Source organism: Eptatretus burgeri, chromosome 14 (genome assembly GCF_056783735.1).
Source record: "Eptatretus burgeri isolate ZD-2024b chromosome 14, Ebu_testis_v1, whole genome shotgun sequence".
Taxonomy (NCBI): domain Eukaryota; kingdom Metazoa; phylum Chordata; class Myxini; order Myxiniformes; family Myxinidae; genus Eptatretus; species Eptatretus burgeri.
In genome coordinates this window covers 61,852,165-61,867,976 of record NC_140974.1, presented here as the reverse complement: position 1 = coordinate 61,867,976, position 15,812 = coordinate 61,852,165, and the positions used below count along the sequence as shown (strand labels likewise).

The following is a 15,812-nucleotide window of genomic DNA, read 5'->3' as shown; positions in this document are numbered from 1 at the left end:
GTAAAAGTGGGAATTGGGAGAAGGAGAGGATGTATGAGTATTAAAAATAGGGGTGAGGGGGAAGGACATGTAAGTGGTATTATGGGGACAGGGTGGGCTCAAATATTCCACGTACATAATAAGTACATTGCGGACGTATCCGTCAAAGGTCACGGGGATTAGCAAGTAAATGCAAGTGTAATAAGTAGGATGACCCTAAGTGGTCCAACTATGAAGGTAAGACACTCACCCAAACAAATAATCGTCATGAACACTTAAAGGTGTATTCCTCAATAGCTCACTTTATTCCATAGCAGATACAAAAGACTACAAACAGCCAGCGTAGGTAGTTTGTTACACGTGGCGGGAGGGGTGGTGGTAAAAAAAATTTTTTTTACTCCCTCCAAAAAAGAGCTTAACATTAAATGGAGGGAGAGAAAAGAGGAGAAAATAATAACAAAATTGGAGATAATATGAAGTGCCAGCTATAGGTACAGGCCTTAAGTCAGGTTAAGTCACGTTGTAACAGGAAAATGTAACGCTGCACAGGAAAAAGAGAACTCAAAATGTCCAGGCCGGAAAGTACAAGCGCTGTTGCGTAACATCTCGTCAGGTTTTATTCTTAATTTCTCTCTTTTTGGTTTTGGGAAAGACGGGGTTCAGAAGAACCGTGAGGTTAAAACAGCCCAGACCAGGCCATTTCCAATACTGAATATGCTCACAAAAGCCTGGAAGGGGGATGTTGGGTGCAGGCTGTTACTGACATCCTCGAGCCTGACCTCATTTTGGGCAGCAAGGCACCTGCTTTAGGCTGACGTGTCGGCCGAGTGCAGGAACACGATGCTGCCCCAAATTCGGTGGATTGACGGTGTGCGATGGTAAGTGCTATTTACATGCACTCATCAATCCTGGTTTTAATGTCTCTTCGTTTGCCTGATTTTGGTATAAAAACACGGTTCTGGATGTTGTCACTCGATGCGGTGCCACCATCACTTTTTTGCGAGAGTGCACCGTCACCTCAATTTTGTTTCCTCCCTCCGTCCCGCTGCCCGAGGGCAGAGCTTTATAGTACAACCTAAGCAAACGATTCCCCTTTCACACTCTGTGGAACCCCACTCTCTGGAAGCCCCTTATCGTCCTCGTGCGATTACTCGAGTCGCGCACAAAGTAGGGAGCGACGAACACATGGTCTGAAAGATGAGAGACTGACGGAGATTCAGAGGTAGTCGGTGAATTTAAAATAAAACAGACAAATATTATGACCATCTATTGGTTTAGCAGAGTTGCCCATGAGGTAATTTTTCACTATTTTTATTTACTTTTCCACTCACGCCTGGGCTTATAGAAAAAGACACGTGGACGACTTACGTATATATATTTACATACAACAAGATTCTTTTTCTTTATGAATCTTTTACTCATGGGGTAGAGCACATGTTTGAGTTGCCAATTTAAGAAGGGGAGAGAGAGAGAGAGAGACAGAGACAGAGACAGAGACAGAGACAGAGACAGAGACAGAGACAGAGACAGAGACAGAGAGACAGAGAGAGAGAGAGAGAGAGAGAGAGAGAGAGAGAGAGAGAGAGAGAGAGAGAGAGAGAGAGAGAGAGAGAGAGAGACAAGATACACAAAGAGAAGTAAATAAATCATTTTGAATCATCATGTGGCAGGATAAATGCCATGGAAATGTTACCTGCAGTACCATCTTGTCAACTAGCTGCCAGGTCGTGACACGGTATACGGGCCTGACCAACACTTCAACGTAACAGTCCCATCGATATCTATTGGGTTTTAGAGGTTGGGGACTTCAAGCTACCTTTGCCGAACAACCGTCAAATTTTTACCTTTCAGATCATTCGGCTATCAGAATGGCAAATGACTCTGTGGGATGTGGCATCGAGCTTTTGGGATTGAAAGGAACAAGTGGAGGCAACGGCAAAACTGCATCCAGTGGGGAAGCTTGCACATTTGTGAGCAAGAGGGATGGCAGGGTGAGTGTGTGAAAATTTATCCCACTATGCAAATCATCTCACGTCCGTGCGATAGCTGGGTGTAAGGTAGGGCCTTAGCTTAAGTTAAGGCGGGTTTGAAAAGCAGGATGTGAGATGGCTTTTTGCTAGACGTTACCTCCACCATTATTACTACAAAGTGATCGAATGATCCATCCTTTAGTTAGTGTTTTACTGCCACCACTAAGGTATGTTGTTACCCATACATCTCACATTCTTTTGGCGTTAACCCAAATCCAAAGCTGAAGCACGCAATCCAGAGCGAAGTTATTTTTTCTTTTTTGGATTTATAGCTACAAACAAAATCTTTAATGGCCTTATTTTGTTTGTCCATTTTGAAATACTTCCACAGACCTGGAACTCACCAAAATTTGTCTCAAATTAGTGACTGCAAAGTTAGACTACCTTAATGAGAACATACAAAAAGAGAAAACAACAAATTATATCATTACATGTTCCATTGTCTTGTCAGTTTGCCTTACGATAAACGATCCTGCATCTGGAGAGATTTTCTACCATAGACTTCTCAATCTAAACCATACTGATGCAACCTAGCAGATGTTTCACACCCCAAAGAGGAGAAGCTGGAAGTATAAAAGAAAACTTCTTTGCAGAGGGATGCAGGTTCTGGGGGGAGGGCAGAGGTTGCAGGTACAGAAAATGAGACCAATTGCTTGCTTCTTGCAGGGTCTTGCTGTTTCTGAACTTCTTGCCAACCTTGATATCCAACCGACCCCCATTCTACACTTGTCGCAGCAACTTCTGTGTCAGGCTCATCCCAGGAGATAAAGCCATGTTGTATGTACACGGTCGACACCAAACACGACAGCACAAGTACAAGTTAAAGAAGTCCCTTTGCCACTCAATTCTTAGACATCTTCGCCGTCCGGTTTTATAATTGACGGGTCCATTGGGAGTTTCTTCAACTAACTTCCTACCACTTTTTCTCTTCCTCCATTCCAAATGTTATCGCTCCAGTCTTTCCTCCACTTTTATTCCCTCCCTCCCTCGGCCCTAGAGGTCTCGGTCTCCATTTCACCTTACGAAGCGCTCAAAAAGGCCCTTGGTGATCGGACCCTTGGGTTGGTCGACCATAGGAAAGTTGTTGTGGGAGCACTTGTCAGAAGTGTTTTGGCATGGATGATGCAGATCAGGGGAGTGGGGTCTGCGCCAGGCAGAGTTAATTCGATGTGTCGGAGTCTGCACTCCCAGGCGCTTCCGGGTGTGAAGTGATGGACGGAGGAGTAGGAGCATCTAACCAGCGTCCGTTAGCCTGCAACAACACAAGAAAACACGATAAATCAGGGTCAAGGCCGTCGATGGTCTGTTGCAAAATGAAAAGTTGCATCCTCAAAAAGAAGCACTTCACCAAAATGCACATGTCAAAGATCAAAGGTCATTTCCATGAGGAAATGTTGGTGATGGTGTAAGATTGAAATAAATGGAATGACATCCCACAGTTTTATGAGTTGGTGTAGCCGAAGGTGGTGGTATTCAGGGTTTATATTTCAAGGTTTGGAAATTTGTTTCAAAATTACAAATATATATATATATATATATATATATATATATATATATATATATATATATATATATATATATATATATATATATATATATATATTTATTTATATATCAGTGTCATCAAAAAACGAAGAAGCAGAATCATTGATGGCATTGAGGGAGTAAGTAATCCCTGTGCTTTGGTCTAAATTAAATGCCAGTCCCTACTTTGTGGTTGAATAAATGCCTCAAATGCAACTTGAGATGGGCAGCACAGCCACCCCCTCCCCCCAAGAGAACAACTTCCTTCACAATCAATTCATATTAAATGATGACCTCTCTTCCTTTTGATTCTCCTTGGTCGAACCACATTCCTATCTGTGACCTGTTTCAATACCACGCATATACCCCTATCCTGTCGGCATAAGGTTTAGGTTAGCTCTTCAGTCGAGCAATCCGGTCAAATTTCCTCATTTTCTCTTCCACTGCTCGATCAAAGCTCAGCACAATTACATCCAAAGACATCTTTAATTCATCGAATACTCTGCAAGGATATGCCAGCAGTGGCAATAATGTTGTGAAAAGGTATTTCACACCACATCGTTTAACATGAATGACTGATTATCCCTGGACATGGAAATGTCCGCCAAAAGTTTGAGCTGTACTGAAAGGAGGGCGAATGAATGAGGCCAATGCACATCGTGTCACGAGACCTCGAGTGAACCGATGGCATGGCCATCAAAAGCACACTGGATTGTGCAGCAAGGCTTGTAAAGTGAAAATGTGGATCGAGAGCAAGGGTTTTACTTTACCCTAAATGATGGCAGGCACTGAATCACGTATAAATGATAGAACCAGTTGTTTCTCGAAGAATATAAGACAGAATCTGGTTAAGGCTTTGCCAATGAAACAAATAGGTACAACCAGAATATTTTGCCTGGAATCTCAATGTTTACACAATCTGTGAATGCACATGCCACCTATCCCAAATCACACAAACCATCAAACCTGCCCTGTCCCCTCACTTCTCACCTGACCCCTCTGTGATCCAAGCTATTCCTGGTTAAAGGGCTTTCAACTGCTGCACATTTCCTAGGTCGGTCAAGAGACCACAGCTGCCGATAACACTCGCCCGGCCTGCCCGTTCGGGTGTACGGCCCGCCTCTCGGTGACAAATGAAGTTTGCACGCAGAGCCGCTTCGCATGGAAATCTCGGCAGCCATGTCGGATTAATTTTCTGCAACAGCGACCGCCCCGTCGGGCCCAATAGCTCCCCTCGTCCCGAAACGATTCGGCGGTGAGCTGGGTACAAGGACCCGTTTCCCCCAGCGCCAGTCACGATCCTGACTGCAAGCGACGTCGCTGCACCCCTGTTAACCGCTGTCTGTAACTCAGCCTGGCAGTCCGCGTCGCTTACTTCACAACGAGGCTGGCCCCACGCACAATCTCTATATTTCACTTCGCAGATGCAAACATTTTATCTCGGGTGGCAAGAAACATGCGATGTGTGCAACGCAAAATCGAGCTCGGAGAGCAATGCCAATTTGTATGGTGCTGAAAGATAAATAAACGAGTTGCATAGACATTTTTGTGGGGATTGTAGAAAATTTCAGTTTTTAAATGTGTAAAGAAACGTTTTCTCTGCATGACTCAAACAAAACAAAAGAACAAATCATTATAATATTGTCTTAGCACACACACCATTAAAATTCCTGTGTATGCTCAAACAGACTAAGGGTAACCGAGTGTTTCTGCGTCATCGTATGTTGGCTGTCTACGTTCATTGGAGGAGACCTGATGTATCCTAGTTGTACAAACCAATTGGACTATTGTTACTCCCACGTGCAAGAACCGAAAAGCAGAGCAAAGCAATTGGTTCACTTTTTCTGTGTGCCTACAAACATCAGTTAATAATCGAGGAACAACTTGATTTCTATTGAACATTATATTTTGAACACAAATCGGAAAACGAACCTCGAGGTTAACAGTACTTTGGCTCTGAATTTGGCCCAATCACACATGCGCAGAGCTGTGAGATAATTTTATTACACTGTCTGCCTGTCTGGCAGTCTAACAAAATGTAAAATCTTTCCATACAGGAGAGTTACTGTTTTTAAGGACGTTCTAAAGGACACAAACAACAAGCACGAATAACTAATGTAACGTGTTAAATAGGGTGATGTAAAAGATGCCGCGTCAATGGCAGTAAACTTCTGAATGTTTTTTCCTTCAACCTTCAAAATATTTCTGTTATTTCAGTTGAATTATATACTTGAACACTGTAGAACACAAATCTTTTTGACACTTTCAAAATCCTTCCGTTTAGCAGTAGTTGGAAAAAATATTATGGCATTTTACGTCATCTCAACCAATCAAATTTGCTGCTCGAAGACCCCGACCATGTCCTTTTTTTTCTTCTCAAGACTGCAAGGGGTGAGGTGTTCTATGACCTCTCTGGTTGTTATTTTCATTCACAACCATGTTTGATGGTCGGTGTAAGGAGAGATGAGAGTATATAGGAGAGGAGAGTAGTCAATGTAAACTGTGCACGCGGTTGTGGACAATCATGCTCGATTTGATAACCGAAGAACCACCCAATGAAATCCCTCACTGCAGTAGAGCGGAGTCACATCTGGCGAATTGGAATGTCAAAGGGAATTTCTTCTGCATCCTGTGTGGAGCTTAATGAACGAATGGGGAACAAAGAAGCACTGCTTTGCCAATAATGACCAGAAGGTGCTGCCTTCCTCTTGGTGTGCAGTCGGTTTATCACATACTGGAATAACACAGAAACCAAGGCACTAACGCTAAGCCATACCATGGCAGGTATACCGTTTGTCCTGAAGGGCAGAATCAAACACACATTGTGGGATTACCATCTAGTATGTAAACCCAAACCAATGTGGATTCAGTTATCTCAAAAAGTCACAGATGTTGTGCTGAGTAGTCCTTAAAGCAACAGCTCACTAATGGCAGGTGATGTTATGGTTTCAAGTTTGAAGCAAATCAAATCTACTTCCAAAGTTAAAAAGGAGAAACGTTTAGAGCTCCGAGTTGAGAACATCAAATTCTCCGCAGGTTTTTCGAAAATCTACAGCATCCCATGTTTGAAGGAAGAACAAAGACTTTTGGTAGCACGGGTTAATGCTATGCGTTTCCCTCATATAATTTGCAGGCTTAGATCTTTGAACTTTGGTAAGAATATTCTTCATCTGATCTCTTTTGGGGTGCTGTTTGCACGGTTGTCGCCCGAATCCCAAACGGATTAAAATTGCAGATTGGTTGTAAAGTTTCCCCGAGATCACTTTGAAAGGATTCGATGAACCATCCATCCTATAATCAATCGTGTTGTGTCAACTGCCACTGTCATGAGTTGAATTTTCTTTGCTCTTCATTTTTGAAGTCCCTTTGGGTGTTGTTCGTGGAAATTGGTGTGGTGCAGTGCATTTTGTTTTGCTTACTTGTGCACCTGATGGACTGTACATGCGCCTTCCGACGACGCTGTCACTGTATCCTGCGTTCTGATTGATAACAGGGTGAAGGGAAGCCACCTGCGAAGAAGCGGGTTCCAGTTATTACTTCTGCACAACTTGCGCAAATCTCGTCAAAAACTCTCAAGCACAGGACATAACGGTTGCACGGTTATCGGTAGTCCATGCGTTCCAAGCGAGGCGGAACTCGTACAGTATTCGAGTGATGGATACGTGTGAAAAGCAATTGCCCAAGTATAATTGAATTCCGCGAAACGTGTCATCATGCACAGGAAGCTACACATGCTCGTGTCTAAGAAGATACGAGATACAATTCCCACTTAAGGAAGGATGCAACATGGAGACAAGTAGGAAGGGGAAGCTATGATCTTCACAATGCATCACTACCCAAATAATTCCACATAAAAACAAGTGCAATACCTGTGAAGCATGTTTATCGTACCATCACAACCTCAAATAAAGAACATTTGATTGGCATAAGCAGATTAAATTTCCTCGAATGACAGAACAATGATGGAGCCACGTGATGGATGTGAAATGGTGAAATAACGCAGGAATGTGTGAGTCAGGGATGAAATCTGTTTAAAAAGGACAATGCAGCCGTGAGCGAATGAGAGAAGTTTCATTCTCTCATTCCTTCATTGCTTGAAGCCATTTTAAGTTGTGAGGAATATTTGAAATGGCAAAATCCGAGCACATTACGAATGATCATTTTTATCAAAACAGGAAGTTTGATTGAAAGAGGATTTTGCCAAATATCAAAAAAACCTCGTTTGTCTGTTCGGAGCACCCTTAACCCGGCACTTTTTGAAAAACGAGCAATTCCGAAACGTTAATTTATATTTCACAGGTTAAAATGACTTGCATCCAAACCTCTAATTGATAGCAGGTTTTATTTACACGTCTTGAATTAACCAAAATAGTTATGGGTATGCTTTGCATGTGAATGGTGTTATCATGTGTCATAGAGTTCGCAGCGGCCACAGCACAATGTTGGTAGAGAGGGTTGCAGTCTCAAGGTATCGACATATAAAGGGCAGTCTCAAGGTATCTACAGGTAAAGGGCAGTCTCAAGGTATTGACATATAAAGGGAAGTCTCAAGGTATTTACATATAAAGGGCAGTCTCAAGGTATCGACATATAAATGGCAGTCTCAAGGTATCGACATATAAAGGGCAGTCTCAAGGTATCGACATATAAAGGGCAGTCTCAAGGTATCTACAGGTAAAGGGCAGTCTCAAGGTATCGACATATAAATGGCAGTCTCAAGGTATCGACATATAAAGGGCAGTCTCAAGGTATCTACAGGTAAAGGGCAGTCTCAAGGTATCTACAGGTAAAGGGCAGTCTCAAGGTATTTACATATAAATGGCAGCCTCAAGGTATCTACAGGTAAAGAGCAGTCTCAAGGTATCGACATATAAATGGCAGCCTCAATGTCAAGGTATCTACAGGTAAAGGGCACTCTCAAGGTATTTACATATAAATGGCAGCCTCAAGGTATCTACAGGTAAAGAGCAGTCTCAAGGTATCGACATATAAATGGCAGCCTCAACGTCAAGGTATCTACAGGTAAAGAGCAGTCTCAAGGTATTGACATATAAATGGCAGTCTCAAGGTATCTACAGGTAAAGGGCAGTCTCAAGGTGTCGACATGTAAAGGGCAGTCTCAAGGTATTGACATATAAGTGGCAGTCTCAAGGTATCTACAGGTAAAGGGCAGCCTCAAGGTATATATAGGTAAAGGGCAGTCTCAAGGTATCTACAGGTAAAGGGCAGTCTCAAGGTATTTACATATAAATGGCAGCCTCAAGGTATCTACAGGTAAAGAGCAGTCTCAAGGTATCGACATATAAATGGCAGCCTCAACGTCAAGGTATCTACAGGTAAAGGGCAGTCTCAAGGTATTTACATATAAATGGCAGCCTCAAGGTATCTACAGGTAAAGAGCAGTCTCAAGGTATCGACATATAAATGGCAGCCTCAACGTCAAGGTATCTACAGGTAAAGAGCAGTCTCAAGGTATTGACATATAAATGGCAGTCTCAAGGTATCTACAGGTAAAGGGCAGTCTCAAGGTGTCGACATGTAAAGGGCAGTCTCAAGGTATTGACATATAAGTGGCAGTCTCAAGGTATCGACATGTAAAGGGCAGTCTCAAGGTATTGACATATAAGTGGCAGTCTCAAGGTATCTACAGGTAAAGGGCAGCCTCAAGGTATATATAGGTAAAGGGCCGTCTCAAGGTATATATAGGTAAAGGGCAATCTCTTGGTATATAAAAACATAAAGGGCAATGTTAAGGTATCTGCATGTAAGGAGCAGTCTCAAGGTATTTACAGGTAAAGGGCAGTCTCAAGGTATTGACATATAAATGGCAGCCTCAACATCAAGGTATCTACAGGTAAAGAGCAGTCTCAAGGTATCGACATATAAATGGCAGTCTCGAGGTATCTACAGGTAAAGGGCAGTCTCAAGGTATTTACATATAAAGGGCAGTCTCAAGGTATCTACAGGTAAAGGGCAGTCTCAGGATATCGACATATAAATGGCAGTCTCAAGGTATCTACAGGTAAAGGGCAGTCTCAAGGTTACTACAGGTAAAGGGCAGTCTCAAGGTTATTACAAGTAAAGGGCAGTCTCAAGGTGTCGACATGTAAAAGGGCAGTCTCAAGGTATCGACATATAAGTGGCAGTCTCAAGGTATCTACAGGTAAAGTGCAGTATCAAGGTATTTACATATAAAGGGCAGTCTCAAGGTATCTAAAGGTAAAGGGCAGTCTCAAGGTATCGACATATAAATGGCAGTCTCAAGGTATTTACATATAAAGGGCAGTCTCAAGGTGTCGACAAAAAAGGGCAGTCTCAAGATGTCAACATGTAAAGGGTAGTCTCAAGGTATCTACAGTTAAAGAGCAGTCTCAAGGTATCTACATATAAAGGGCAGTCTCAAGGTATCGACATATAAATGGCAGCCTCAACGTCAAGGTACCCTACAGGTAAAGAGCAGTCTCAAGGTATCGACATATAAATGGCAGTCTCAAGGTATCTACAGGTAAAGGGCAGTCTCAAGGTATCGACATGTAAATGGCAGTCTCAAGGTATTTACATATAAAGGGCAGTCTCAAGATGTCAACATGTAAAGGGTAGTCTCAAGGTATCTACAGTTAAAGAGCAGTCTCAAGGTATCTACAGTGGGGAGAACAAGTATTTGATACACTGCCGATTTTGCAGTTTTCCCACTTACAAAGCACGTAGAGGTCTGTAATTTTTATCATAGGTACACGTCAACTGTGAAAGATGGAATCTAAAACAAAAATCCTGAAAATCACATTGTATGATTTTTAAATAATTAATTTGCATTTTATTACATTAAATAAGTATTTGATACATCAGAAAAACAGAACTTAATATTTGGTACAGAAACCTTTGTTTGCAATTACAGAGATCAGACGTTTCCTGTAGTTCTTAACCAGGTTTGCACAGACTGCAGCAGGGATTTTGGCCCACTCCTCCATACAGATCTTCTCCAGATCCTTCAGGTTTCGGGGCTGTCTCTGGGCAACACAGACTTTCAGCTCCCTCCAAAGATTTTCTATTGGGTTCAGGTCTGGAGACTGGCTCGGCCACTCCAGCACCTTGAGATGCTTCTTACGGAGCCACTCCTTAGTTGCCCTGGCTGTGTGTTTCGGGTCGTTGTCATGCTGGAAGACCCAGCCACGCCCCATCTTCAATGCTCTTGTTGAGGGAAGGAGGTTGTTGGCTAAGATCTCGCGATACATGGCCCCATCCATCCTCCCCTCAATACGGTGCAGTCGTCCTGTCCCCTTTGCAGAAAAGCATCCCCAAAGAATGATGTTTCCACCTCCATGCTTCACGGTTGGGATGGTGTTCTTGGGGTTGTACTCATCCTTCTTCTTCCTCCAAACATGGCGAGTGGAGTTTAACCCAAAAAGCTCTATTTTGGTCTCAGACCACATGACCTTCTCCCATTCCTCCTCTGGATCATCCAGATGGTCATTGGCAAACTTCAGACGGGCCTGGACATGCGCTGGCTTGAGCAGAGGGACCTTGTGTGCACTGCAGGATTTTAATCCATGACGGCGTAGTGTGTTACTTATGGTTTTCTTTGATACTGTGGTCCCAGCTCTCTTCAGGTCATTGACCAGGTCCTGCCGTGTAGTTCTGGGCTGATCCCTCACCTTTCTCATGATCATTGAGGCTCCACGAGGTGAGATCTTGCATGGAGCCCCAGACCGAGGGAGATTGACTGTTATCTTAAACTTCTTCCATTTTCTAATAATTGCGCCAACAGTTGTTGCCTTCTCACCAAGCTGCTTGCCTATTGTCCTGTAGCCCATCCCAGCCTTGTGCAAGTCTACAATTTTGTCCCAGATGTCCTTAGACAGCTCTCTGGTCTTGCCCATTGTGGAGAGGTTGGAGTTTGATTGATTGAGTGTGGACAGCTGTCTTTTATGCAGATAACGAGTTCAAACAGGTGCAGTTAATACAGGTAATGAGTGGAGAATGGGAGGGCTTCTTAAAGACAAAACTAACAGATCTGTGAGAGCTGGAATTCTTACTGGTTGGTAGGTGATCAAATACTTATTTCATGCAATTCAATGCAAATTAATTATTTAAAAATCATACAATGTGATTTTCAGGATTTTTGTTTTACATTCCATCTTTCACAGTTGAAGTGTACCTATGATAAAAATTACAGACCTCTACGTGCTTTGTAAGTGGGAAAACCTGCAAAATCGGCAGTGTATCAAATACTTGTTCTCCCCACTGTACATATAAAAGGCAGTCTCAAGGTATCTACATATAAAGGGCAGTCTCAAGGTATCTACAGGTAAAGGGCAGTCTCAAGGTATCGACATATAAAGGGCAGTCTCAAGATATCGACATATAAATGGCAGTCTCAAGGTATCTACAGGTAAAGGGCAGTCTCAAGGTTACTAAAGGTAAAGGGCAGTCTCAAGGTGTCGACATGTAAAGGGCAGTCTCAAGGTATTGACATATAAGTGGCAGTCTCAAGGTATCTACAGGTAAAGTGCAGTCTCAAGGTATCTACAGGTAAAGGGCAGTCTCAAGGTATATATAGGTAAAGGGCAATCTCTAGGTATATAAAAACATAAAGGGCAATGTCAAGGTATCTGCATGTAAGGAGCAGTCTCAAGGTATTTACAGGTAAAGGGCAGTCAAGTTATCGACATGTAAAAGTATTTATAAACATAGTTGTACAGCTCAAAGCGTTTGTGGAGCTTTTAAAATAATTTTCTCTATTTTTGATGTCAATGTTGTAAAGTCACAACTTACATTCTCTCCCGAATGATCGTTCTCCTCTCACCCTAACAAATCATTTTTTAACACCCTGGTGTTAACGAGTGCTGCCGGGGTGTTGGGGTTGGGTGGGGGGGGGGAGGACTGTGGCGTGCGTGTGTGATTAACTTTGCAGACTTATTACTTTGAGAAAAATGAGGTAGAGCAAATGAAGAAAAAAAACAAACAAACAAAAAAAAAAATGAAGAGAAACTGCGAAGACAAAGGCAGTTTTGAATAGTCTGAGCAACAACAAATAGCAAAAGAAATAAGATTAGAACAATTATGACATGGTGGAAGAAGGGCGAAGATGCCATGAAGTGAAAGAAATTAGGAATGGAAAATAAAACGAGATGCGAAGATAAAGAGGAATACACAGGAGCTGTGATGTCCCTTTATACAATCAAAAGTGATTTGTTGCTTCAAGCCAGAGCCGACTGCATTCACACAGATTCAAACAAAAAGATTTTCTATCTGATTTTGGCCTCCTTCATCATCAAATTGGTTTCTGCAAATCTCCCACAAAGCTCAGTTTTCCTCTGAATCTGGTTATTTCATTCAAGTCAACATAGCACGTGATTTGGGAGCCAAAGCTAAGCCAGGCCAGGCTTGAGCTATATAGGCCTCTAGTGTCGATGAATGCAGAAGGCCCCATTTTTTTTAAATTTTTTTTAAAATCAAGGCGCGGTCACATGTCCGCACTGCCGGCCCCTCTGGCCTACCTGTGATTGCAAATTGGCTCCGACTTGAGAATTCTGGAAGGAATCCCCATTCATCAAGAAAATGTCCCCAGTGTTTGGAAAGCTATACGAACCCGGGGGGCCTGGAAATGAGAGACTGACTGAAGGGAGGAATCAGGGCACAGCAAATAGAACAGGGAAGAGGAACCAAAGCAGATAAAGCAAATACTGGAGAAGGGAGGAACGGAGTGGGGATGGGGGAGGGTAAGGGAACAAGAAAGGGAAAGGTGGCCACACCAGCTGAGTCATAAAAGATGAATGAGAGAAAGACAACAGCCTTACAGCCATGCACCCAATTTACTCAGAAGTCTTCTTTGAGAACATGAGATCAATGAAAGGTAACTAAAGATAATTAGCAAGACGGGGATAAAGCATGTTGTAGGTGTTGATAACAAAAGTCGGTAAGGAGACTTGCTACTTTGGAGTTAAAATTCGTATTACTGAAATATTTCCTGGAAGACAACTTTGGGCCTGCTCAAACCACAACAATGTGCTGTGTAGACTAGCGTGACACATAGTAAAGATAATACGACAAAACAAACTCAGTGCAGTCGATTTGACATAGCGGATCACATTTGATTCGTGCATGCGGCCAACACTTAGAGCTGCCATTTGCAACATGTGAGGCCTGGCTATTATCACATCGGTCTAAAAGATTGGTGAGCAAGATGAATGTAGTCATGGGGGAGAGGTTTGCACTGAAATGGAGGCAAAAAAATAGGCTCCTGGCACTCGGTAGAAAAAAGTAGTGGTGAGGGTTATGGTGTGAGGCCCAGGTTACCAGCCGAAGGCGGCGTGGCGGGAGAGTTTGCTGGGCTGCTGTGCTGAACAGTGGCATTTGTCGCCGACACGGCCGTTTTTGCGGCATAGAGATTTGCCTCCTCCTGAAACTTGCCAATGTTTTTCTTGTAGCGGATCCGCTTGTTGCCGAACCAGTTGGAGACCTGAGGATGATGCAGTGGTGAAGGGGCAGACATGAAAATTAAAGCACAAAAAACAAACAAACCATAGAACAGGGATCAAACACATTCCCCAAAATGCCCCAAGATGACGCGGCATACAATCGTTCATGATACACACGGATATCCTCGTGGGCTCGTCGAGCTAACTGTTGAAAGTGGAGACAAACCACAAAAGGTTTTTCTGATTTTTTTTTTTAATTTAAAATAATTGGGCTTCAGTAATATCCCTCAATCGAATCGTATAAGGACTGCACTTTGATCATGGCACTGGCATGCAAGGCCCTTATATGATTCTTTTCAAGTTTAAATAAAAAAAACATCTACCACATCATACAGCCCACTTATAGTGTGTGATAAAATTACTACCGTTTAGCCCCCAAAACTCCCAATAATGCAACCCCGATGTCTCTGCGAATTGTATTCCAAACGGGAGCATCGCACAGGGGTTGAAGGTTAACCGAAGGCTTTTGGCGTTGACTTACTGACATGAATGCTCATCTGATAATAAGTGCTTCCTGGTTTTATTTCATTCACAGCCTATGTGTCATGGGTTTGTCTTGCAGACTAAGGGGAGGGGAGGGGGGGGGTGGGGGAGAATGGGGCGGGATTGGGTACTTCACTGTGAGGACAGCAGAATAGTTTAACATCCGACTCTTGAACTAGATGCATCGATAACATTTAATCAAACAACTAGAACCTTTTCATATCCTGACTCATCAGGTTTCCCTGCTTTTCCCTTGAATCATAATATTCGTTCACCGTTAATGCTCTCACAATTAGAACGGAACAAAAGCTCAAAAGCAAAGGAGTTGTGCCCGCAGCCTTTTAGCCAAACGGGCTTATCATTACGGTATTAAAAAATATTATTCCCGTTGGCTTTGAGTTATGCTGCATGAAAAATATGCATCATTACATTAGGCTGCGGCAAAAACCATAATTCATGAAAGCATTATCTTTAAGAAATGGGATTCTCCAAAGTTCTATTACAAATCTGTTAACACTCCGTCAAACATTGCAAATGGCCTGCATAACTCGCCAGAAACTCAATTTCGCCCTCAAATGGAAAGTCGCAAAAACGCACTAATAAAAGATTATGGTGCAGGCAGAGCTGCTGGGGATGGGGTGCGCGGGTGGGGTAGCGGTGAGCTGCGCGGCTTGCCGACATGAAATAAAAAGCGTATAAAAGCATGGCTCCTGAGTGCCCAGGTGACACGTTGCTTCGAAGCTTCGATTCTACCATTCTCCATGCTCTTGTCTCCCTCCCCCCAACATCGATCGCATTAACATTGGTGCTGCGCTCGACGCGTACGGGATGCGGTGACTCGAATGGTGAATTGGCAAAAGGAGGCCGCCGCCTCGAGATGACGCCATCGTTCCGCTTCATACTCTTTCCACTGAAGAAAGTAAAACTTCCCCCGAAGCACTCTTCACTGTTTTTGTTAACTTCCAAACCAGTGCTACTTTTAACCAGTATAATCAAATGTTTCGTAGATGACACTAAACCACAACAGAAAGGTACGTAACAAAGACGCAACTTTTACACGTAACCTTTCCAGATAACCTTTCCTCTCTGTCCCTCTCCTACCCTCCTGTCACCTTGGTCGACGGGTGGAGCATGCGTCACATACCGGCTCATACTGACCTGTGAGACCGTGATGCAACACTTCTTGGCGAGCTCTTCCTTGGCCTCCTCGCTTGGGTACGGATTGCTCAAGTGCGAGTAGAAATATTCATTGAGGATTTCGGTCGCTTGCTTGCTGAAATTCCGTCGCTTTCGCCTGGAGAAAGACAACAGTTTGTCG

The 15,812-nt window shown here is 43.2% G+C and overlaps 1 protein-coding gene across 6 annotated transcripts in view; it reads right to left on the bottom strand.

Moving 5' to 3' along the window:
- Positions 1-261: 261 nt before the first annotated feature.
- LOC147013371 (pre-B-cell leukemia transcription factor 1-like) overlaps positions 262-15,812 on the bottom strand; it is an 80,127-nt gene continuing 64,576 nt past the window's right edge. For 5 of the 6 annotated variants that reach the window (XM_085855132.1, XM_085855130.1, XM_085855134.1 and 2 more), the window contains 5 exons: positions 15,653-15,788; positions 13,830-13,992; positions 13,031-13,131; positions 6,953-7,042; positions 262-3,261 (listed from right to left, as the gene is read on the bottom strand). In XM_085855132.1, coding sequence (XP_085711258.1) covers positions 3,169-3,261; positions 6,953-7,042; positions 13,031-13,131; positions 13,830-13,992; positions 15,653-15,788 — 583 coding nt within the window. In that variant the 3' untranslated portion in view covers positions 262-3,168. The remainder of the gene's footprint in view (positions 3,262-6,952; positions 7,043-13,030; positions 13,132-13,829; positions 13,993-15,652; positions 15,789-15,812) is intronic. The other variant, XM_085855133.1, reaches the window with a different exon arrangement.